The sequence below is a fragment of the Musa acuminata genome, chromosome BXJ3-6, assembly GCF_036884655.1.
Source record: "Musa acuminata AAA Group cultivar baxijiao chromosome BXJ3-6, Cavendish_Baxijiao_AAA, whole genome shotgun sequence".
Classification (NCBI taxonomy): Eukaryota; Viridiplantae; Streptophyta; class Magnoliopsida; order Zingiberales; family Musaceae; genus Musa; species Musa acuminata.
This window is the reverse complement of record NC_088354.1, coordinates 34,913,159-34,939,059: the sequence shown is the minus strand read 5'-3', so window position 1 is coordinate 34,939,059 and position 25,901 is coordinate 34,913,159. Positions and strand designations below refer to the sequence as shown.

General features: G+C 41.3%; 3 protein-coding genes across 4 annotated transcripts; 2 read left to right on the top strand and 1 right to left on the bottom strand.

Moving 5' to 3' along the window:
• Window positions 1–1,131: 1,131 nt before the first annotated feature.
• LOC135580996 (transcription factor bHLH62-like) lies at window positions 1,132–3,891 on the bottom strand. 2 transcript variants are annotated; one of them, XM_065154114.1, is made up of 8 exons: window positions 3,751–3,891; window positions 2,765–3,598; window positions 2,463–2,684; window positions 2,312–2,377; window positions 2,163–2,231; window positions 2,004–2,075; window positions 1,703–1,924; window positions 1,377–1,616 (listed from the first exon to the last, which is right to left on the bottom strand). In XM_065154114.1, exons 2-8 carry the CDS (start codon window positions 3,581–3,583, stop codon window positions 1,515–1,517), a joined length of 1,572 nt encoding a protein of 523 aa, XP_065010186.1. In that variant the 5' UTR covers window positions 3,584–3,598; window positions 3,751–3,891; the 3' UTR covers window positions 1,377–1,514. The 2 variants fall into 2 exon arrangements, with proteins under 2 accessions (XP_065010185.1, XP_065010186.1); XM_065154113.1 differs by having other exon boundaries at window positions 1,132–1,616; window positions 2,765–3,884.
• Window positions 3,892–13,761: 9,870 nt separating this feature from the next.
• Window positions 13,762–17,070, top strand: LOC103989262 (70 kDa peptidyl-prolyl isomerase). Its single transcript, XM_009408065.3, has 13 exons — window positions 13,762–14,072; window positions 14,155–14,241; window positions 14,523–14,783; window positions 14,879–14,953; window positions 15,036–15,116; window positions 15,212–15,406; window positions 15,495–15,584; window positions 15,676–15,851; window positions 15,945–16,067; window positions 16,181–16,327; window positions 16,426–16,553; window positions 16,633–16,753; window positions 16,845–17,070. Exons 1-13 carry the CDS (start codon window positions 13,886–13,888, stop codon window positions 16,908–16,910), a joined length of 1,737 nt encoding a protein of 578 aa, XP_009406340.2. The 5' UTR covers window positions 13,762–13,885; the 3' UTR covers window positions 16,911–17,070.
• Window positions 17,071–18,677: 1,607 nt separating this feature from the next.
• On the top strand, window positions 18,678–24,844 carry LOC135640459 (receptor-like kinase TMK4). Its single transcript, XM_065154913.1, has 2 exons — window positions 18,678–21,107; window positions 24,255–24,844. The coding sequence occupies exons 1-2, from the start codon at window positions 18,821–18,823 to the stop codon at window positions 24,707–24,709; spliced, it is 2,742 nt and encodes a 913-aa protein (XP_065010985.1). The 5' UTR covers window positions 18,678–18,820; the 3' UTR covers window positions 24,710–24,844.
• Window positions 24,845–25,901: the final 1,057 nt, after the last annotated feature.

The following is a 25,901-nucleotide window of genomic DNA, read 5'->3' as shown; positions in this document are numbered from 1 at the left end:
TGACATGAGCAGTCCAAATCCATATTTGTTGAGGCAATTTGCTTGCAAGTCTGAGCTGCTTCAGTTGTACTGATGGTTAGTTGGAAAGGCATGTAACATGTTCACTGTTTAGGGTGGTTGGTGAAGCCAATGAGATGAGAAGAAAATACCTACCATCAATGGGAGCTGGAGCTAATGATAGCCTACTCAATGGACTGCATAATTATCATATTTCTTTTTCTTTGATTTGGTAACCTTTAAATTCATCCTGCATATTTAGTTTGCATTGGTGAGAAAAAACACACAGAAGAATGTACCAAATACTGAAAGAAATGATTCAGTGTTGAGAAGCTCAAGTTTTGTGCAAAATCAATTGAGAAACAAAGAGTGCAGCCATAAATGTTGGTTCCATCAGCACGGCTTCCAACAGGAAAAAGCACCAGAACAACAAATGGATGCTTGTCCAAATCAGAGGTCAGCAAGGTTTAATGACATATGACCTTCCAATATCTTTATACTTATTCAGTATTTCAGACCAGAGTGGCTAAAACTTGGTCTTCGTTTAAGAGGTTACCATCACACACCTTCACAAGAAACGGATGGATGTTCACAACCAACAAGACAAGAAAAAGAAATAATGATGAAGGCAGGCTTTGATAGAGCAGACACTTCAAAATTGCTGCTGCAAGAAATTTAAACCACCATGGCTTCCAGCTAAGTTGTTTCTCTCTTCTGTGAACTGTAGAGCCATAATGATTCAATTTTATGACAATTCATTGATCCTTGTCAACTTCAAATGTGCCAACCTAGCCAATCTGATGATGTTCCACTGGTAACAGGAACACAACATCAAATGGTCCATCTACTTTTGCAGCAATGGAGGACAGCTTACACGGATGCTGATGGACAAGCAATTTGGTTGCTAGGATGCATAGGTGGCCCAAGGAAACAAGCAAGAGGAGTAAGTTCCAAATTCCATTTGATCTATGATCTTCTTCCAGTTCAAACAGGTAATACTAAACTGTTCACATTGACAGAAACCAGTAGTATCCCCTAACAACTGTTAATTCATCCATTTTTCGAACTCAAACTGAAGCAGTTCTCTTAAAATGATTCAACTTTGTCCACAGAGATCATGAGAAGCACCGGAAGGAAGGTAAAAGTTTCAGACAACCAACAATTTCATTAATCGGTAACTGATAGTTTATCATAATGATAATACAAAATAGCATTGCCATACTGAATCATTTCTGCATCCTTGCTCTTGCTCTCAGTCTCACCCTGTTACAAACTCATATCTGAGGCAAGAAGAAATTGTCACAGAATTCTGCACTCGGACCTAATGCTGTTAGTTCAGAGCTCTAGGTGTTGTTCGACACCAGTGTCTCAGTAATTATATACAAAAGGCTTCTAGTTTACTATGAAATCATACAAGCATAATTCGATCTTTACTTAACTTGTCATTTTTGCCTGCATCTATTGTACACATCACAAAAATTTTCTTAAAATCTTGTGAGTTAACGTAGTCTTTCGATTCACTCCACAGGCATAGTTTGGGAGGAGAATGCAGTCCCCTGGCTCTGCCCCAAGCCCATCTGAACAACATACTGGAGGTCATCCTCCCAGAGATTTCCAAGCTGAAACAGACCAACATTGCTTTGATCATAAACTAATTCTTTTAGCACATCCGGTTCATGGCTACATTCGATGGCAACATCATTACCTGAGAGGTGGCATCTGTGAATCCATCGAGACGAGGTAGTTGCATGGTGGGGGGCCGTCGTAGGGAGGACTCTAATGGATTCAAGGATCCTTGCACATCGAGACTATTCGTGACAATGCTCTGGAGAGGAGTCCCCTGAGGCTGCTGAGCATATGAGAAGGCTGTGCTTGCCATGTCTAATGGATAGACTTGCTGCGGCAATTGTCCAAGCGCTTGATGCATCTAAATGACAAAGGCAATATAAGGTCAGTCAAAACTCAAATTCGAGGGATGAATGACTGAAGAGAATGCACAAGCTTACATCTTTTGGGAGGAGAGCCTCCATGTTGAAATCTAGCTGGGGATTCAAGGCGGCCAGCTTCATCGACAAGAACTGAAACCAGATTGCATAAGCTGAGATGACGAACCAGTTTCGTAAGGGAGGTAACAAGTGACTGTGACTGTCTTTTATGGTTCTTACCTCGACTTGCCGCTGCAATGACTGCACATAGTTGATGATCTCATCGAGCATAAGTGCTTTGCCGGTTACCTATTTGGAGGCATCAAAACTTCAATTTTGGAGCAAGAACTGATCATGATTTACCAAACAAACAAAGCATCAAAATCTACCTTATTGCAACCTGGCACAAGATCCTGCAGAAGCTTCATCCTCTCACTGATCTTTTCTCTTCTGACCTGGTAGATCAAGGAAGAAGACACAGTCATGAAAACAGGAAGCTAAGAGCAGAGGATCACCATAAGAGAAGGGTTCTTTCGGTACCCGCTCCGCCAGGCTGTGGCTGTCGGTGGCTTGCCCTCTTCTTGCCCTGACATGGATGTAGTCCTTTGGCGGCTCCGGTGGCTTGGCATTGCCCTCTTCGCCCTGTTTCCGACCGACATCGCCGTTCTCCTCCGTCTTTGGCTTGACGGCCGCATCCTTGTCAGCTCCATCGGTTTCAGCTGGTTTGCATCTCTTTGCATCAGAATTTTCCCCGTCGCTCGGCTGCAGTTGGAGAATTCTTTCGCTTTTGAGTACTAAATTGGCTGCCAAACTCAGTGTAATAGTGGATTCTGAGACACTACCTTGGGAGGATTCATGTTGGAGGAAGATAAAGGTGCCCCCTTTGCTTTGCCTTTGGAAGCTGCTTTCCGCTTCCTCGCGTTGTTCTCCGCACCAACCGCCGTCGTCCTGTCCGACACCGACGACGCCTCCTGGCTGTTGCCGAACTCCGCTTCGGCACCAAACTTGGACCTCGTCTCCATCGCCGGTCTCTCTGGCTCCGACACTGGCACCTCCTTGCCATTGTCCGAAGCTCCCATCTGCACCGCCTTCAGAGACTGGCTGCTTGAGACCCTCGACAGCTTTCCAGCCTCCGGAAGCCCGAACTGGCCGCCGAGCCCCGCGTAACCCCTCGCCCCAAAGCAAGAGAACCTCGCGGCTCTCTCTGCGAATCCTGGGTCGGCGGCAAACGGCGAGAATTTCCCGGCCGCCATTTGATTCCCGGGCACCGGTACGCCTCCCCTGCCCTGCTGCTGGTGATCCATGCCGGAAAGGTTGAGCTTTGGGGGGGAATTCAGCGGTGTACTGTAACACGAGGTGTTGGCGCTTTGGTATCGCGACGGCGGGGACACCTCCCCGGAGTTGCAGATGCTGCCGAGCCGACCGATGAGCTCGCCGATGATGACGCTGTCGTTGCCGGCCGGAGTGTTGGACGAAGGCGACGAGACGAGGGAGCTCAGTGCCGACTCGAAGTGGGCGTCGTGGTGCATCGGCTGCTCCCACCCGAGGTTGAGGAAGGAATTCGGTAACTGGTCGGCAGCGGCCGCGCGGGAGTTCATCTCCGGCGGCATCCCAGCGTCCATGGACTGCCAATTGACGCCAAAAAATCGCTCCTTTTCCATTCTCGAGCAGCGAAACTGAAGCGAGACGCGGGAAAAGTGGGTGAAGGTGGGATTTATGCAGGAGGATTCGGAAGAAAAGAGCGACAGAGCGTGGAAGAACAAACGAGCAATGTCAGAGGCAGCAAGGGAAGAGAACAGAAGAGAAGGAGAAAGGTAGAGTTGTTGACCTTTGGGTATATATAGATAGATGAAGCAAGGAAGGTAGAATCACCGCAATGGGCGGTGACGGTGATGCCGGGCGTTGGACGCCAGCGGAGGAGCCGTGTGTGCCCCTCTGCCAGTAAAACGTTTTATGGGAATCAGCTCAGTATTGGGTGGAGAGAGAGAGAGAGAGAGAGAGAGAGAGAGAGAGAGAGAGAGAGAGAGAGGGAGATTAACAATGAAGTTCTTAATTATCTGTAAGCTCGGAGTCTCTCTCTAGTTATTTCTCTTTGCATGACAAGGGAAAGAGACATTACTTTGAGGAAGAGGGAAACAAGTTCCAAATCACAAGAAAGATCGATAAATGTCCCAAGTTTGGAGACATTACTTTTGAGGAAGAGAACTCCCAAGACATTACTTGCAAGCTGCAAGAGTTGGAAATGCTGTCCGGTTGAGTGTGAGAAATCTGGGACAATGGCCTTCCTAACCTGTTTGAGTTCCCTCATTTACTAATGTTCAAACTAATAGGATCCACAATTCCTGGATCTTATTTCTGACATTGGAGAAGCTGTTCCTCTTCTCTGTGGACATGATGAACTTTATGAACAGCTAGCTAATCGTTCTCTTGTTATTCCATCGAACATGTAGCTGTGCATAGCTGCAATATCTTTTGGCAGAACAAATGTGTTTTATGTACATGACACTTTTTGTGGGAATTGTTGTGATTATAACAGTGACTTTTATGGAGTTCTCTACATTGCCAATTGTGATTCTGAAGACCCACCACAACTCAGAGTTGCTCTGTTCAAGAGTTCTGAACCCACAGTGTGAAGCAGTAGAGTGAGCAGTGCTGAAACCAGCACAGAGAGTTACTGCTTTCTGGGAAAGATGAGACAGATGAGCCTTCTGTGTCCACAACCAGCTCCTGCTTGAGAGATCAAGCAGAGAGCCATGCCAGGGGTTGGGAAGATGCTTCATTTGATTTGGAGCAAACCAAGCTTCCATTGGTTTTGTTAATGCTTGCCAGAGTGGGGGTTACAGGAAGATGCAAGATATGTTGATGAAAAAGGAAAAAGAATTATTGGAAATTGTCTGCTACCTGGAAAAGCTTGAGGCATTCATTCACCAACTTCTTGTTGTTTAATCCTTGGAATCAGTGTCCTCAATCATATTATACTGCCAGTGCCTTTGGATTGATGTGCACAATCACATGCTGGTGGAGGCAAAAGGAAACACAATTTGATTTGATTGGACTCCAGTGGATTAAAATAAATCAGGCATCCCCTCCTATTTGCCACCCCAAACCATTGTTAATCATAACCAAGGTGAAATTTCCTCAAGCAATCATTGGATTGAGAGGGTAAAAAGTCAAGAGTGATTTCGAAGCATCAAAGGTTAATTAAGTATGATTCCTTTTTTTTTTAAGAAATATTATATGACAATAAACGATACGCGAATTGATAGCATCAAATATTAAATCTCTTCAAACTTAAAAATGGGTTAGCTCGAATCAACCGGTATTTTGTTTTGTTGACCGGTCAAAATTTTCGGTCCTAATTTATTTTGTATTTTCTAGTCCATGTCAGATTTATTGAATTTTTCATCCTTCAAAGAAGATTATAAATAAAATTGTCAAACTGTTCAAGTGTGAGCTTTGCTCATATCAAATTTGGAAGTAAAAGTCAAAATCTGGTTGACATAATTGCTGTGATCCTGTGGATTTTGGTACAACAAGTCCATGCTGGGCTGTGCACCTCTCTACTACATCCAAGAGTAGGCTTCTAATAATTGTAGTATTTTTCTTTGTAGGATTGTATTTTTAGGTAGGTCATATCCATCATTAGAGCAATCAAATGTTTACTTTGGAGCATTCTTGTTTGTTATGTAAGCTTCAATTATGATTTTGGATTTGTTAATTGGACATCTATATCTTGGATAACTCTATGCCTTTTCTTTTACTGTCCATAATATTATTACACCTTAAATCACAACATCTAAAACACATCCTTGTTCCAAATCATTTGGCTTTGCTTCTAACTGTAAATTATTTATTTAGAAAGATCAAATCTTTATTTAGGGGAAAATTTCATTGGTTATGAAGAGCAACTTCTTTCCTTTGGGATAGAAATTGCTAAATGTGCTTTAGAAGAGTGTTTCTTTTCTATTTAATTTTTTCTAAGAAAAAAATATGGTTTTTGGGACAAAATATTATACTGATTCATTTGCAAGTTGTAGCATCTACTTTGACATTACAGAATTCTTGCAATGAATTGATTAGTTAGGTGGCAATTTGGTGAGATAGGCAGCATCCCTCCAACTCTTCTGAAAGTGTTCTTCAATCCACATTGAGATCTTTGACTCACCTACAAATTGCAGGACTAGTTAAGGCTGTTGTGCCTTCTCATCCATGGCAATAAAAGAATGTGTTGTTGCTATCTTATCAAGGCTGCAAGAACACTTGGTTTGAGAAGGGCAACAAGTCATCACAACAGAATGGATAAACACCATCACTTTCCTACATAGCTGCAGCATGCCATCTCTTGGTCTCTTTTAGTTCATGAAATCAACACCAAAAAGCATGACTTTATGTTGGTCTAAATCTTCCATGCACAAGGAATAATGAAATGTAGTCTTTTCAGCCACACAAACCAATCCTCAGAAGAAACAAATAAGACTTTTGAATTTTATTACTTGGATGCTGAACAATGGCTCTACTTTATGTTTGCACACTAAATATGTGAGTTAGTTCAATGTTAAATTCATAAGATAGTTGGCATGCATAAGAGCAGAAAAGTACAGTATGAAACCCTGTCTCAGGCTGTATTTTTTACAACTCATCTGCAGCAGAAGAATCAACAACTCTATAATGGCAACTAAGACCAAAACAATTACGCGGTTAAGCGAGGAGGGGGAATAGTTTAACATGTTGTCAGTCATATAAAACAGTGATTAACATATATACATAATTCTTTTAGGTGAGGAGGCACCAAGCAAATGACTGGCTTAAGAAGCAATTATTTATAGCATGCCTGCTTCTGGTCTGCTGAAAGGAGCAACTGTTCATTGCAGACAGTATGAGAGAAATATGACATGAATGAATGGACACCACATGAAGTCAAGATCTAACCACCACTCCTCTCTCCTCTTCACCTTATCAGCACTCTTAATAATATATGCAAGAGCTTATTTATTCACTTGAATTCAAGCTTTTAAGATGCTCTGTGATGCCTGAATGACTCAGTAAGTCTATGTTGGAATTGCCTCACCATTGGGTAGGATAACATGGCCTTCAATGATTGAAATGTTTAGGTTCATGTGTTTGTGAGTTCTAGAGGCTGATAAAGAAGCCAAGGTTTCTGTACACTTGCCACAGATGGGACATTCATTAAAGAAATATTCGGGGGGAGAGAGAGAGAGAGAGAGAGAGAGAGAGAGAGGAAGAAAGGATGGAGGCTTTTCTGGGCTTCTTTCTGCTGAGTTTCTGAGTTCTCAAATCTGAATCAGAGGCAGAAAGAATCATGGTGGCTTAATGATTAGAGTGAATTGTGGTGGTGGTGCCTTTTCTTCTCTTCTGCAAGTTGTGTTTTTGATACTCCCATTCTTAGGTTGTATTATAAAGAGGAAAAGTTGTTGTCTTCAACAAAGATCCAATTCATGATTGATCTGATTACCTGATAGTTTGACCACAGCAGGGAGACTGCAGCTCTGACAAAAATATTTTCCTCAGCTTCCAACTGGTTGCCAAAGAAGTTACCTACAAATTTAAAATGTTGAAATGCATAATCTATTGAAATATAAACTCTATTTTGATGATTTAACCATTAGTTATTCTCAAATATTGTTTGATATTTAAGGTCCTCATGGTAAGTATCCAGTTCTATATACTTTCTACCTGTAAAGGTAGAACAAGGTTAGGACCAGATAGAAATTGAAGGAAAGATGCATTCTGCCTGCAAAGACAAGTTTTTCTTTGTTTTCTATGACTGCAAACTGCACAATTGGAATTGATTACCTCCAAAATCTCATTCAGAAAAATCACCAAACACATAAAGATAATTTCAAGTTTATTCTTGTCTTGTTTTTCCTCTGAGTATGTGATTGCCAAGCTTGTAGGTGACTGCTAGCCATGAAATCTACTCAGAAACTAAACACATACTTCCAACCAAGTTTCCCTTCCACCCAAACAGTTCATCATTTTAGCCTCACATTAGTAGAGGAGATAAATGTCTACAATGTTCTTCCTTCCATCTCTTGTTTTATTAGCAACCATGTGTGAACAAACTCATTAGCACACTGTTTTAGCCTTCATTTTTCTTCTGAGTTGACACCTCAATATATTACTACTTCAATCATCAAGATAAAAAATGTATCAAACATTTTCTAGTTAACATTTTAATATCTCACCGATTCCCGAGGTGCCGATTTCTTTATGTTTACATCAGCCGACTGGAAATATTAAAAGGTTAATCCCTTGTTTTGACCTCACTATCTGCAAGAAAATAAAAATGCTGTCTTCTTAATTTTATATGCAGTGAACAGTCTCAGTGTCTCCTTTTTGGCCTTTTACTCTCTTCTATCTTCTTCTTTACATAGATATTGTACTCCAATTCTAAGTCTAAATGTGGTATCATAGGCAGCAAATGCATTGAACAAACTCACATCATAAGACCTTAGATGAACAAATTGGATCAAAGCCAATTTGGTAGATAACAACCACATGTTCATCAAGTTGCAGCAAGTACAAAGCAACACTTCATGGATGATGGGTTGGGCACCAAATCCATATTCTTTCTCTGGACAAGCTGTCACCCACCCTTGCCTTTGATAGTGCTTGATCTTTTAATGAGTTTGCTGGGACAGACAACAGATTCACATAGGTTTGATTCCAACCTGAGAATTCATCTACATATTCCACAGTCGAGTTTACCTCTTTGGCATACATGCATCAGTATAGATTTCAAGCTATATGCATACTGTACAGTACACGACCATATAAAACTATCTTCCTACCAAGCACACACATGAAGATGACACTGAATCCACCAACAACACCCAAATGTCACCATCCTTAGTCTTTAATAATGGCATATCTTCTTGCTTTTCTTTCTTTTCCATGTTTTGTTGGCTTAGAGATCTGTGCCAATCAATTTTCTATCCTATCTTTTCTTTCTTTTATCCTCTGAGCTTTGAAATGGAATCCAACCATCACAATAACACTATAGAAATGTCATCAGTAGCATTAAAACTACATAACCATAGCCTTAAAAGCAAGACTTTTCTGGGTTGGAAGGAGAGGAGAGGAGAGGAGGTTACTGCTAGGTTGCATGCCTCCCTCAATGTTTAAAGAACAAGGGTTGCTTTTCTTCTTTATGAGATATCCAAACCAAGGGATGGATGGCATCAAGCACACTGGAAGCAAACAACACAATCCATGTCCCCTCTGTTCTTTCTTTATGCCTTCTGCCATCCCTGTTGCACTAATCCAAAAGAGTCACAGATTTTGAAGTCACAAGACACTTGTCACTTGATTAGTAGGACAATCTGATGGATGTCCTACTAAGAGATCACCAGAAGGTTGTTCTAATGTTTCCTTACAGACTAAGCATGTTGATAAAGGAGTTTAGATAGTCCCAAGTCATATGCACTTCCTTCACTTGGCAGGCTTTAGATGACCTTATCAGCTATATGTCTCATGTTTTATTGAACACCTATGCATAGTTCTACCTTGTGATCCATTAGCTGAGCATTTGCTTGTAAAATCCTTCACTCCTGTCTCTGATTTTTAATTTTACAGCAAAAGAAATCCAATTATAACTTTGCATCTATAACAAAACTGGGAAAATGCAGCAGCATGTTAGAAAAGAATTAATTTCCATGAGCTGCATACATAAATGTCAGCATGGTGATTGTAGAAATTTCATGTCATTAACCAAGTAGGATGGCTACCTATTACTTGTAAGCTAGTAATAATTCACACTATGAAAATGATCATGCTAATTAACTAGAACAATTACTTGCTATTCCTGGTATTCAACATGAACCTCTTTGATCTGCATAGATTTGATTGTTAGCAGTATATTGTTTGGCTCATAGTCAAGATTTTATGAAATAAAGACATCATGTTTCAATTGATGTAAGACATATATTCTTCTGTCAACCTTGAATTACTGGCAACTAATGATTTGTTCTCTATGGAAACATCAGCTATAGCTAATATTGCCTACTGTCACAACAGGTTGTGGGAAGAACACTACTTCTCTGAAAAGGTGCAGAATGCCATAGCAGAGATGGAGAGTGGAGTACCAAGTTGATGAATCTATCTGATTAGGTTTGCATCCAAGCAAGATGCAGACATATGGTGGAAAATCTAGGGCTGATCCCACTGAATGCTGAACTGTGACCAATTTTTCCATGGATTCTATTCTGATGTGTGAAAGAGCATGAGTGAAGTGCTTTAGATCCTCTTTCAATCATCCAACTAGTTCAGTTGAAAACATGAGCACAATCATGATGGCTAGATCAAACAAAAAGTTTGCTTCCAAATTCCTATGTTCACGCCTTGATTGTTGTAGTGAGTGAAGCATAGGTGGATGCATCTAAAACATTGGCCTTATGACGATGTATCAAACTTACTTATCAAAGATTGAGGATTCGTAGTTTTATAAAACAAAGTTTACATCCATACCATTGGCGTACGATACACCGAGCTCACTTATTAAAGGTTGATATTTAAAAATTTATTAATAAATTTTGTACCTAAAATATTTGCTTGATGATAGTGTAGTAGACTTACTCATCAAAAGAGGATTCAAAATTTTACCTAATAAATCTTAAAACATTGGTAAATAAATAAAATAATAGACTCATTTAGTAAAAGTTGAAATTTAAAGTCTTATTCGATAAATTTTATATCTAAAACATCAGTCTGATAGTAACATATTAGACTACTTCTTTGATAAAGGTTGAAGGCCTCATCTAGTTTGACTAGTAAATACCTTAACTATTGATAATCAAATCGATTGATCCAATCTTTTGACTTAAGTTTGAAAAAAAAAGAACATCTATTAAACTATTAGGTATTAATTCATGACAAACTCAATTTGGAACATCTGAAGACATATTAGCTGTTGCCAATTATCATTTTGTTGTATAGGTCAGATTACAAACCAAATGTAGCAGATTGGTTGCCTTGTGTTCTCTGTCAGCTCCTTATGGACTTCACTGTTGTAACTTTTCTTGATATCCACCACACTTATAGTGTGTCCAACATTGTTGGACAAGACATCAGCTATTTAGCTTTCTATGGTTCAGAATTCAAACCTGAGTAAAGCTGGTGCACTGGGAGTAGCTTTTTGGACAAAGAACCATAGAATTTTTAGAAGGTGCCAAAAAGCAGGGAACTAAGCTTTGACTCATCAGTGAGAAGGCATGGTTGGAGACACTACCCAAAGCAAGTTGATCATTGGTACAGTATTATTCCTGCATCTGATAGAGTAAACAGTACATTAGCAGATGGAACTTATGATTGGTCTGTTCAGTTGACATCATTGTCACAAACTTGGCAGAGAGCACTCACTGCCCTTGCAGTGCACACTAAGTGGAAGCATCACCACATAATGCAATCTCTAGCACTCAAGAATATGTGTGCAGATTTCCTTTTACCTGGTGCCATCTAATCATGACTGACTTGTTGCCATCATGAAATGTTTGGGAATCCAATGAAGATCAAAGTTGGTAATATAATGCAGAAATCCACATTGGAAAGGCAAGTTGTTCAGTGTCTGCAACAATGACAAACCTCTAATGGTCAGGAAGAATTGGGATTGACAAAAGCTGGTGATATTATGTAGCTTCTGTTTGGAATATGATTTATATGAGCAACTGATGAATTAAAAAATGATGTAAAACTTTCCTAGTTTTGATGTTCTTATAATTTATGCAGGATACCAGAAAACCAAAAATGCAACAAATGATCAAGAGAGAAAAAAAAGGTTGGGAAAGACAATTCTGGAAGAGACTCTGCAGAAAACAAAAAATAGGTCAATTCTAAGTCCATAATGGAAATGCTGCTACAGAAATCTACACAATGGATTCTCATAATTCAATATGCCAAAAGAGCATTTGATCTGTGCATTGGGAAGGATTCATTCCCTCAACATCAACATCATTGCAAGCATACAGTCAGATTATAAATCTGTACTTTTAGTAGGATATATTGACTTGTGGCTTTCAAACCTAAAGGTTTCTTGTATTGTCTTGTGGGGGAATCTAAGGCAATGAAATAAAGAATCAATGACACTGACATAACTTCAACTTTTGAGTGCTTAGCAAGGAATCCAAAGCTACCTTTCCTTCTAATTAGTACACCAAAATTTTACTTATTAGTACTTAGTTGATTAGTGATTTAGTTATTCTTTTTGGAATCAATCAATTAATAGCAGTTAATTCAAAGTTAAATTAAAGCCAACAAAATGATTTTTTAAGACTAAAAAGCTTCTAACTGATGCCTTATGGATGAGCTTTTACACACAAATTGCAGATATTTTAGACTTTTGCTTCATTTTGCAGATTTATGCACAAATATTCCAAATTACTGAACTATGATATAAAAGTACTACATATAGTTTTTCATTAAATAAAATATTAATAACAACAGTTGGATACTTGAGAAAGGAAGTGAATAAATGTCAACAGGTAGCTTTCTATCTCATCTATCAAGATGTATAGGACAATATTATCTATTTGCAATTTGGATAATTGTCCTCCATCAAGCAATTATTTTTATCTCAGGGTTATGCCTGAACTAAACTAATCATTAAATATCAAATTCCACATAATAGATGCAAAAAAAGAACAGTTTGTAATCACCACCTAAAAGAATCTGTTTTATCAAAGATAATCCTATAAATTCACTAATGACCAGCATATATGGAACAAATTTGATATCTTATAGATAGGGACATCACAAATGACTCTATAGAAATTCCCAAATGTTTGTATTGCTTTATATATACCCATTTGGATGACAAATCAAACATGAGACTGATCTATTATTGCTATCTTGGTGGATTCTCTGAACTTTAATAATAGGATGAACAATGTGAATTTCCCAATAGTTGTGCTGTAAAGCACAATAGTGATTTTATTTTGTTGCCTCAAAAGCATGAAAATTACTGTACTCAATTATCCTATGTTTAAATTCTATCTAGAAAACCCTCATGGCATGAGAAGTTGGATTCTGTAAATTAATGACCACAACCACATCAAGTGTTTTAAGTGGATCAACATTTCCTTTTACTTCTTTTTTTTTTATTTTTGCTAATCAAGAGCTACTTTTGTCTCATCTTGTTAAAGCATTTATCATAGGATTAATGGTCAGCCAACTAAAAATATTTATTATGGTAAGTTCAAATGTTATATCTTCCCTTTCTTTTTCCTTCAGCCAGTATTTAATAGTACTCTGATAATAAAAATGCACATCCCCTTCATTAGGACAACAATACATGAAATTATTATATGTGGCTGTGGATTAAGCCGGCATCAAGAAAACCACATTCATGGGGAATCATGGTGCGGCCCAATCAACATTTTAGGCCCAAAAGCCCGTTATTAACCCAAGAACCCGCCCAATCGAATCCAACCTCAAGTCAAGCATGGCCCGATCCAATCCCTAACCCAACAACTAAACCCAAAGTGGGCCCCATATATATATATATATATATATATATATATATAGTAATCATAGGTTATCTCAAATAATTTCATTTTGTTCAACCTAAAAGCAAATAATAATTATTTTTCTTCTCTTTATGTCTCTATGTGTCAAACATTAGAAAATAGGATTAAGATGCATATGAGTCATAATAATTCTAATTAGTAACAGTTAGAAGAGAATTGTCTAGAACGATACCACGTGTCAATCTAAGCGTTTGGAAGAAGGCCGGAGCCTCTCTAGAAGCATCCTTGCTTTAATTATCTTCTTCCCCGGGAACTCTCCAGAACCCGATTGCCCGCCCTATTTAAACCCCTCCTCCCTCCACTTCTCCGATCGCGTTGCGCTCGCAGCCTCGATCTCGAACACGTTGTGGGCATCTCGGCTTTGCCGCATTTCCTTTCTTTCTCTCTGTACAATAGCGTTTGGTGTCTTCTTGAGCCGTAGAGATGGATGAGGACTTCGACCTCCCGGTGGGCGAGGAGACGATGGATGAGGACCCCATGGATCTCGATGACGACAACCCGACTCTCAAGGTCGGAGAGGAGAAGGAGATCGGGAAGCAGGGGCTTAGGAAGAAGCTCGTCAAGGAAGGGGAGGGATGGGACCACCCCGAGGCTGGCGACGAGGTCGAAGGTAAAGAAAGACCCCATCTTTGCGGCCTTTCGGTGGTTGCAGTTTAGTGTTTTTCGTGCTAAAGTTTGAGCTTTTGGCGCAGTGCATTACACGGGAACTTTGCTCGACGGGTCTAAGTTCGATTCCAGCCGTCATCGCGGGACTCCTTTCAGGTTCAATCTTGGCCAAGGTGATGAATTCTTATCCTCTTTTTCTGAGATTTATAGCGGATTTGAGTGGGTATACTTTAGAAGTTACCTGTTATTGTAATTAATGCTCACTACATAATAAGATTGATGGCAATAATTGAATTGCTCCGCTTAATTTCTAAGTTTATGCTACATCCTCTGTGATTTCGTGAAGATAAATGATGTAGGACAAGATATGCACAACAACTGCTTTCTCTTGCTTGATCTGTGCAAGCAGAACGATCAATGAATGGTGATCTTACTACTCTCTTCCTTATTTCAGGCCAAGTGATCAAGGGATGGGATGAAGGTATTAAGACAATGAAAAAGGGAGAGAACGCCATCTTCACCATTCCACCGGAGCTGGCTTATGGTGCCTCTGGCTCCCCTCCCACTATTCCTCCCAATGCAACTCTTCAGTTCGACGTTGAGCTGCTCTCCTGGACCAGTGTGAAAGACATATGCAAAGATGGAGGTATCTTCAAGAAAATATTGACTGATGGAGACAAATGGGACAATCCGAAGGACCGAGATGAAGTTCTAGGTATACTTGCTTTCTTGCAGGCTGCTTGTTGTTGTTGTTGTTGTTGTCATACTTCCTACAGGATCTTCTAATTATGATTCTCTATATTCATGCAGTGAGGTATGAGGCAAGGCTTGAAGATGGAACCGTGGTCTCCAAATCCGAAGGAGTAGAGTTCACTGTGAGAGATGGTCAGTATACATTCTTCTCTTAATCTCGATTTTCTACTTCGTTGCTGAGTTTGATCTCACATATAGGTGTTTCTTGGACCAGGATATTTCTGCCCTGCACTGTCAAAAGCTGTGAAGACTATGAAGAAGGGTGAAAAGGTTCTACTCACAGTAATGCCACAATGTGAGTATTGAACCTAAGAAGACAAAGAGAATCTTTTACCCTATACCTGCATTGATGAGGCCACATGCTAACGATGGTGTCACTTCTGGTTTCAGATGCCTTCGGTGAAGACGGGAGGCAAGCTTCTGGTGATGAAGGTGCCGTTCCTCCAAATGCAACTCTTCATATCGATCTAGAACTGGTGTCTTGGAAAACCGTGACAGAAATTGGTAATGATAAGAAGATCATCAAGAAGATTCTCAAAGAGGGAGAAGGCTATGAACGCCCAAATGATGGTGCCGTCGTCAAAGGTGAGATTTTTCTGTCACATGTTATGCTGGTTGTGCTAGAAGATTTCCCGGTTGTCTTAACTCAAAGCTTCAATTTTGATATTAACAGTTAAATTGATCGGAAAACTGGATGATGGAACTGTCTTTGTGAAGAAGGGACATGATGGTGATGAGCCATTCGAGTTCAAGACAGATGAAGGTAATGCATTTTGTTCCGATAGTCGAAGAAGAATGTTTGTGTATAGCTGTCGGATGATGCTAACAAATCAGGTGTTGGCTGTGGTAAACAGAGCAAGTAATTGAAGGATTAGATCAAGCCGTGATGTCAATGAAGAAAGGAGAAATTGCCTATGTCACAATTCCACCTGAGCATGCGTTCAACCGTGTGGAGTCAAAGCAGGATCTTGCTGTGGTTCCTCCAAATTCGACTGTTCACTATGAGATCGAGCTTGTATCCTTTGTAAAGGTTGGTTGGTGTTCCTTGGCTTCGCTCACCTTCTACAGTTTCTTATTGGACTTGTCATCCAAAACTAATAGAGCTTCTCTCTTGTACCTTCAGGAAAAAGAATCATGGGACCTGAATACTGCAGAGAAAATTGAAGCAGCTGGGAAGAAGAAAGAAGAAGGCAATGCATTATTCAAACTAGGCAAGCATGCCAGGGCCTCCAAGAGATATGAAAAGGTAAATCACCTGTTAGCATCAAATTGTTATGTGAAATGCAGTAAAAATTACTAAGCATTATTGATTAGCTATGCATATGATGAACATACTGAAAATTTCTGACTGGGGCACAGGCTGCTAAATACATAGAGTATGACAGCTCATTCAGTGATGAGGAGAAGAAACAATCCAAGGTGCTAAAAGTGACCTGCAACCTCAACAATGCTGCCTGCAAACTCAAGCTGAAGGACTACAAACAAGCAGAGAAGCTTTGCACAAAGGTAGGAAATAGTTTTGTAACTGTGTTGAGTTCTCCTCATTTTGGCAGCCTGACACCAAGAATGAGCTGATCTTGTGTCAATGAATGGATAAAATTCAGGTGCTGGATATTGACAGCACAAACGTGAAGGCTTTGTACCGGAGGGCCCAGGCGTACATGCATCTCTGTGATCTGGATTTGGCAGAGCAGGACATCAAGAAAGCACTTGAAATAGACCCTGACAACAGGTATGTCTGTCTCACTTGTTCGATGACCGACAGGTTGTAGCTCATGTAATCAACAACATTTCTGGTTCCTGGTACTCAGAGACGTGAAGATGGAGTACAAAATCCTGAAGGAGAAGGTGAAAGAGTACAACAAGAAAGACGCCAAATTCTACAGCAACATTTTTGCCAAGCTGAGTAAACTGGAACAAATGGAAGCAAATGTGAGTGATCTGCGTTCCTCTCTCTCACACTAAACCCTCCTTTGTTGCATGTGCAAAGTGATTGATCAATTGAACACATCTCTAATTGCAGAAAGCAAACACTGTGGGACTGCCAAAGCAAGAGGCGCAGCCCATGAGCATCGAGAGCGGTGCTTGAGAGCTGGAGCTTCGAGCTTACCGTGCCTACCTACTTAAGTGTAGTAGTGATGGACATGAGAGCATATCTCAAGTCCCTTCTTCTCGATCTGTGTTGTCTATGCATCTGTAACTGAGATACTATTAATGAACGGGAAACTCTGTTAAACTTGCTATTGTAAGATTTCTTCTGCTACGTGTCAGTTCTACTTTGAGGTCTATTGTGTCGTGGATTGGTCGGACCAAATTAGGATCACTGCGGCTGAATCAGAACGACAATGCGAGCTCGATTTGATCGTTGTGGACGGTGGAAAGATGTTAATTAAAGCAAAGTTCGAAGAGGTGGAAGTCTGCAAGCTTTAATAAAGCGACGCTAAAATATTCGTGCGAAGTGGGCGCGGCCATGCAACGTGTTCGTTTCTGGAATATGCTCTGAATCAGCTAATGCTTATCACGTGTCATGTGCTTTTTGCACTCAAATGCCAAGCAGCTGATCACCTGTTTACCTCTTATATATATATATATATATATATACGAAAATAGTAATTCACTGAATCTAATATTTAATATTAAAATTAATTTAATATTTAAATATTATGAGAAAATTTAGTAGAAAAGGATTTCGAAGTCGGAGGACTCGTCACGACGTAAAGTGTGAGGAAGATTAATTAGTGGTTTGGATCAAATAAAATTGATAAATTTGATATTATATTATATATAAATAATTAATATTAATTATTTTCTCGGGTAAAAATATCTAAAATATTTAAGCATTTAAAGTTGTTATATGTTAATCAAGTCAATTATATTACCATTTTCAAACTTTGGGAGGGTACATATTTAGGGGAAAAAAGCACTTTATAAAAAGAATAAAAGTTAGGACTACTTTGCCAACCTTACTCACAAATCAACCAATCCCTTGTGATATGAAGGGTTGCTAAAAGGATTAGGTGAGCTTAGAAACTCGACATGGGTTCTGTATGCCTTTGAAGGAATCATCACTTTTGTTTCCAGTTGAGTCACTGCAGGCAGGCTTTCTCCTGCATGCTCAGCTTTTCTGATTTCTTTGCATTGAAGGCAGTCTCTCCTTCACCAACTCTGTGTTTTATTTATTATCAAATATATTAAAGATTTTCTCTCGAGTATTTAAACTTTTCTAATAATAAAATTGAAATCACTCAATTTAAATATAGCGTACAATTATTTAAAAAGTTATTAATTTTGTGGTTCGATTAATTGAACCGTCGATTGAACCAATGAGGAGCGGGCCGAGACTTCGACCGGCACTCGGATTTGATAGCCGCGGCGGGCTGTTTGTTTTGATCGCCTGTTGGGCGTCAGATAGCCTTCCGCTGTCGTGGGGTGGTCCACCTTCCACTGGAGAAGCCTTGGATAGCCGTTGCGCGCGGAGAGGAGGCCCCGCGAAGCTGACGTCACGAGACGCGATCCCAGCCTCGTTTGGACAGGTGGGGCCCGGTAGGTGAGTTGGGGGACCCTGTTGCATGCCTTGGTCAAGACGGGGAACGAACACAAGGTCGCGAATAAGTCGCTATTTATCGTGGGATCAGAAGGAGGTCCATATCCATCCGATCGGTCCGTTCGTGTTGGCCCATCCATCAATCCCAGCCATCCATTTATCACAGAAAACAAATTAAAAATATAGAAATAAGAAAAAAGAATTCCCTCCAATGCTGTGCCCCCCACGCCGCTTTGCCAACGCAATCCTCAAAGGCACACCACCCGCCTCTCTCTCTCTCTCTCTCTCTCTCTCTCTCTCGCTCGCCACCGCCCGAATTTTTCTGTGTTCTTTCTTCCCCACCGCCTCTTCCTCCTTCCCCCGCCTCTGTCTCCAATCCAGACGAAGACCGGAGACAGAGACGCGCCATCGAGAAGGAGAACAATACCTATCTTTCACATGTAAGCGTAACCACAATGGCGGAGAGGAGGAAGCTCTGCCTCGCCGCCGTCGTCCAGTTCGTCACGTTCGTCGTGGCGTTGGATCTGGCGCGGCAATGCGGTGCGGCCTCGCCCTCCTCCTCACCGGACGCTAAGGCCATGTGGGACCTGGCGCGCGCCCTCTCAGGGTTGCCATCCTCCTGGAAGTCCGGCTCCGACCCCTGCGACCCCGAGTGGGAAGGCGTTACCTGCTCGGCTGGTCGCATCTCCGGCATCAACCTGGGCTCTCGTGGCGTCTCTGGAACCCTTCCGGTCTCCCTCTCCGCCCTCACTTCCCTCTCCTCCCTACGGCTCCATCGCAACCGCCTCTCCGGCCCCGTCCCCCTCCTCTCCAGTCTCTCCTCCCTCCAGACCCTCTTCCTCGACGGCAACGCCTTCGACTCCCTCCCCGACACCTTCTTCGCCGGCCTCTCCGCCCTCCAGGAGATCTCCCTCGACGACCTCCCCCTCGCCCCCTGGAGCATCTCCCATAACCTCTCCGCCGCCGTCGGCCTCGCCGACTTCTCCGCGTCCAACTCTTCCCTCTCGGGGACCCTCCCCGACTTCCTCGGCTCTCTCCTTAACCTCCGCGTTCTCCGCCTTTCCTACAACCAGCTCACCGGCTCCATCCCCTCCTCTCTCGCCGGCTCCGGCATCCAGCAGCTCCTCCTCAACAACCAGCAGGACCGCGACAAGCTCTCCGGCAGCATCGACGTCCTCGGCGCCATGCCCCAGCTCACCATGGTCTGGCTCCAGTCCAACAGCTTCACGGGGCCCATCCCGGACCTATCCAACGTCACCGCCCTCGAGTCATTCAACGTCCGCGACAACGCCCTCACCGGCGTCGTCCCGCCATCCCTCACCGCCTGCCTCACCCTCAAGAACGCCACCCTCTCCAATAACCTGCTTCAGGGGCCCTTTCCGCAATTCGCCAGCAAGTTCGCCACCCTCGATGTCGGTACGGGTAACCAGTTCTGCACATCCGCCGCCGCCCCCGGCCCCTGTGACCCCCGGGTCGCGGCGCTGCTCACGGTCGCCGAGGGGTTCGGATACCCGGCTGTGCTCGCCAAGTCGTGGAAGGGGAACGAGCCCTGCGGCGCCAACTGGCTGGGCGTCACCTGCGACGCGCAGAAGAGCGTTACCGTTCTCAACTTTGCGAGCCAACACTTCGGCGGGGTCATCTCCCCAGCCTTCGCCAACTTCACTTCGCTGCGTCAGCTGCACCTGAGCAACAATGACCTCACTGGCTCGATCCCAGACAGCTTGACGCAGCTCCCGCAGCTCCAGGTGCTGGATGTCACCAACAACAACCTCTCTGGAAAGATGCCGTCTTTTTCCAGCTCCGTTACACTCAAGCTGGAGGGCAATCCCAAGCTTGGGACCGACTCTGGCTCAAGTGATGGAAGTTCTTCCGGGATGTTCGGTTCTTCACCTGGACAGTTTGGTGGATCTAAGGCAGGGGGCATGATTGCAGGTATAGTCGTCGCTATGGTGGTTCTTGTTGGTTGTTTGGCGGCACTTTTTCTGCATCGTCGCAAGAAAAAGCAAGAGGAAAAGTTGGGACATGTTCCAACAGGAACCCCTCCAAATGAGCCAGAGTTGATTAATATTGGATCCAACAGAATGAATGCGAATGGCAGAGGCTTGGACCCGCTTTACACTCAAAGCGGTGCCGACAGAGCAAGCGCATATGTGGGCGAAGCTCAAGGCATGTACATGTCGATCCAGAACCTCCGAAAGGCCACAAATAATTTCAGCGAAGAAAACATCCTGGGCAGGGGTGGATTTGGGGTCGTGTACAAAGGGGATCATAATGGAACACTAATTGCTGTGAAGAGAAACCAGTGCGATGTGATGGGTAAGAAGGGGAATGAGGAGTTCAAAGCAGAGATTGATGTTCTTAGGAAGGTCAGACATCGGAACTTGGTCGCACTTCTTGGCTACTGTGATGATGGCCAAGAGAGACTTTTGGTGTATGAGTACATGTCAGGGGGTACACTGGGGGAGCACTTGTTTGAATGGCAGAGTAGAAATGAACCCCCACTAACTTGGAAGCAGCGGCTGACAATTGTGCTGGATGTCGCTAGGGGGATCGAGTACTTGCATAGCTTGGCTCAGGAGAGTTTCATTCACAGAGATTTGAAGCCTTCTAACATCCTCTTGGACAAGGACTTAAGAGCCAAGGTTTCTGATTTTGGGTTGGTCAAGCTTGCTGCAGACAATCAGAAGTCAATGATGACACGGTTAGCAGGGACATTTGGATATCTGGCACCTGAGTATGCTAGTAAGTGTGTTTTTGTTTATTCTTTCAGAGAATACTAATTAAAGTATATATTAGTTGAAGTACCACAGATTGTCTTGTTCAGGAAAATGGACATAAAATTAAGTATTAGTTGGGTTATAGTATCTTAAAAATTTGTTCTGTTTAATAAAGGAGGCCGTTGGACAGTCTTTTCCGTTACATTATTGTTTAAGAAGCTTGTCAAATTCTAGTTTGGACCTTTAGGCAAGAAGCCTATACACTTCTCTTTTATGGCATATAGACTTCTAACTTCAAAGAAGAAATACACCAAATCAGCCTAATCGTCTTGGAAATTGCAATAGTGGATATGTAGAAAATCAAAGGCATAGGTTGATAATGTGTGTAGTGTGTACAAATGGAATACCAGATAGGACTAATGCTAGGAGCAGAATGATGTCATCTTGACTTGAAACACGACTACAAATTCCACAAACAATGATCTGGTAGTAGGAATAAGTTAATTGTGGCTTATGGCTCACTTTCAACGAGACATCTTTTACCCTCCTTGTCCGGTGCATATTTCAGTCTTATTATAAGAAAGATAGGTACCAATGGGCGTATCTGGACTTATAGTTTCACAACATACGCAAAAGATGTGAACATTAACTATTGAACTTTTAAGAAACTTGAAGTTGATCATAAATAGAAGGTTCTGCATGGTTAAAGACAAGGTGTTGATGAGAATTAAGGAGCCAAAGTTTCATCAGATTTGAATAAAATAATTGATATCTTGGATCAGAGATTGATTTGCTTTTTTGACATGAAGAATAATGCCTCTAATAAGAACCTATTCATCTTATATAAGATCGGCATTACCAATTTGTTGAAAGCTTCTAGAGTGGAAGACAATAAAATATTTGGACCAAGTATCGATGGAGCAACTCTTATGAGAAAATGGGGCCAGCATCAATAGGGACAACTGCACATGGTCATTCTATTAGGGTTGAACAGCACAAGTTTTTCTTGGTCTGTATCTGTGCCTATATCACTCTATGGTGTCTGCTTGTAAATGCATGAGAAGAAGCAATTTGATGGGCGAGAATGTAGATCTGTTATGGCATAATATTGCATTATCAAGCGTTGGAAGTGGCAGCTGTATTAATTTTTCTTGGAGACAATGATACCAGGGACTTGGCTTGTTTTGTGTAGTTCTGAAAATTTACTTCTTTTGTTCTAGTGGGTGAATGAGTTGTATTGTTTTAGTAGATGATCGTCTGTTAGCTAGGCTGATATGCACGAGCAGGGTTGTTAGGTGATAATTCTTTTCTGCAGTGTGTGGTAACCAATTAAAGATTAAAACAGAAGTTAAAAGTTAAACACAAATCTGAAATTAGTTCTGAGTATTCAAAAGTAGTCAAGTTGCCTGTGGTTAGCCTATTGCGAGTATTTTGCTCTTACAAGTGTTCAGAACTAATTATCACAACGTCCTAGAGATTAGACAAATTATCACAACGTATTATGGGGAAAATTATATGTTAATTTTGGATTCAAGGTATAACATTGCCCTGAGGATTTTGTTTTCTTTGTAGTCTTATGATTTACTGCAATATGTAATTCTAGTGCTTTTCACCAATCCACATTTCTGTGCAATATTTCGGTGCAACATTCTCAGTCCTAGAGATTAGCAAATTATCACAACATACCATGGACAATATTACATGTTCATTTTGGATTTAAGATGTACCATTGTCCTGAGATTTTGGTTTATTTGTAGTCTTATATTTTACTGCAATATGTAATTCTAGTGCCTTTGGCCAATCCACATTTGAAAATATCTTAATTTTTAAGGCTCATATTTATATATCAGAACTCTTGAGGCTACCTTCAGAAAGCATTCCTCAACCCTAGTCACTCAAGCTTCAAGTGCTTTTGTCACACAGATTCACAGATCCTTGTGCAACTTTCTTATTTGGTGCTGCTATTTTGGTTTTTGTAGAAGGAAAAAAGCAGCTTTCAGATCTGATTGCATTGATGGATTAGGACAACAAGATCATGGATAAAATGGATTGGGGATTAGAAAGAGATGTTATTTCAATGACTTAGTCTCATGGAGTTAAAATGTCATGAACCAGACCCACGGTAGAGTTTATCCATTTACTTGATAATCTTGGGACCACGTGATCCAAAATGTTCAATCAGGAACTAGTAGTATTAGACTCATATAGCATTATGTACCCTTATAATCATCCTCCACCTTCAATGTGAATCTAAATAGAGGTGCCACAAGTTTCCCCCATAGTCCAGAATCATGGCTATTCAATCAGGAGGTCCATATTAGTGGTGAAGCCATGCTTGTGATATGCTTCTAGTCTTATCTAGAGTAGTTTTTCTTTTACATGAGCCCTGCACTGTACCTATTACCAGGGATCCATTCTAATATAAATTTTCATGATCCACTTCAATGAGAGAACTAATCCATTGACTTAATAAACCTGAAATTACTCGACCCAATATGCTTAAATCTAAATGAATAATCGTAGATCCAATAAAATCTGTATACCCTCATAACCATCCTCACATTTTCAATGTGAGACTAAGTTGGGTGTCACATAAATCTATGAAATTGGTGTGACAAGAAACATGGTCGACTTAACACTGAATCACTAACGTTAAGTCATTGTTATATCTAATGAGCACTTGGTAGACTCCTAAATTTGGTTTCAATCATGAGAAAGTAGTACAGTGTTTTTGGCTGACATGTTAATTTTCATTTGTGACACTAATATTTTTTAAAGCCATTTGTACCATGGCTTTTCTTATTTTCTATTTGTCAGTAAGCTGAACCATGTTCCATGGCTCTTCTGGTTTGCTATTTGTTAGTAAGCTGAATCATGTTCCTTTTACCTAAAATTTTGAATCAATGCTTGGGCTATAAATGAATTAGAGAAAGCAAGGCATAGAGATCAGTAAACAGGTAATGTGAGTTTGGCTACTCTTTTGAAAGGGAACAAAATTACGGAAGAGAGAATGTAAGTGATATCAAGATAAGGTAGCAGAGGAATTAACTATGTTGCAAATCCAGTTACTATGATTTTATATTGATTCTTGTGGTCGGAATAAAGATCCAGCAACTAATTTGTTTGTCTTTGCCTTGATACTTGCTGACCCTGAGCTTCTATGTTCTAACAGCTACAGGGAAGGTGTCGACCAAAATTGATGTTTATGCATTTGGCGTGATACTAATGGAGCTAATTACTGGAAGAAAAGTACTAGATGAATCGCTTCCCCCTGAAGATTGCCATCTGGTGGCAATATTCCGCAGAGGAATTTCTCATGAAAAGAACACTTTTTTGAATTCCATGGTTGATCAAGTTCTTGAACTCGATGAAGAAGATCAACAGAGCCTGGCAGAAGTTGCAGACTTGGCGTGGCATTGCACGGGCCGAGAGCCCTACCAGAGGCCTGACATGAGCCACGCAGTCAATAAGCTTTCTCCCCTGGTTGACCAATGGAAGCCCACCACCAACTGTACTGATGAAGATGATGGCGACGACTCGAGCATGAGTCTGACCCAAAGACTTGAGAGGTGGCAACGCAATAACACCAATTCAGCAACAGACTCATTTGGTGTCACTTTCAAATGAAGTCTAATTATAAATGGTCATAAAATGCTTCCCAAGGGCTTCTTCTGCAATGTTCTGATTCGTATTGTGGAGCTGAGGGGAGCTGAGGGAAAAAAAGGGAAAAAAAAAGACTATCGGGATGTTTCCTGTAGTAAACAGCTTTTTGTTGGTAGACAATGGAGGCGAATGATGTTCTTTCAGTCTCACTCGGGATGCCATCATAAACTGCCATGGAGCGTCAACCTAATTCTACTTGGTTTGCTACTGAAACCGGTATTGTTATCCAGTAATCGAAGATTGAACTCAACTAGTATCTTTTATTTTCTTCTTTTTTTCCCTATCATTTCTTTGTTTCTCTCAATATTTTGCCATTGTGGTTGTGTTCCTTGAATCATAAGACAGAGTTGTACATTGTAATGCCTAGCAACATATTGGAAATCCGACATCAGTATGGTGATGTAGTAGGGGAAGTCAAGGATGGTTGAGTTGGTAAAAGATCATATATACCTGTATACTGATGTTCTCATCTGACATTAGATTGTGCACTGCTTTGGCTTGTCTTCCTTGTTTCAACTCTCGTCATCTAAACCAAAGCCTGCAGAAACTTACACCTAAATTGTTCATCTCCCAGTTGCTAGACGAGGACAAAGAGATGAACGCCACCAAACCATGCTGATGTTGAAGGTGGCAAAACATGGGAGGAGGGTAGAGAAGACTGTCTTCGTCCAGCTCATGACACGTGTGGGGTTGCTACTGATAGAAATAATAGAATATAAGAACAATAATTGAAGAAGCTTTATTGTAGAAATGAAATAGCTTTAGCTTGAATCTATTAACATGTTCCCTCTCCTGTTTATACAGATTAGGAGGAAGGATTTCCCTCAACAGAATAAACAGAATAGAGAGATTTCCTCATATAATTGGAGAAATCTTATCCTCTATCAAGTTGGGGAAATCTTATCTTATATCATGTTAGGGAAATCTTTATCTTCTATCATGCCCCCGCAAGATGGTGCTCCTAACAAGGATACCAATCTTAGATCGATGCAAAGAATTGTTTACAAGCAAGAGGCTTCATGAGTAAGATAAGTGTAGATCGCTGTTGCTGCTACTGCGATTACTGTTGCTGTGATGGCACAAGCGTTCCCTTCATTCTCCTTAAGTCTGCTGAGTGTTGGCAGATCAGCGAAGACTACCACGGTGAGGAAGATGA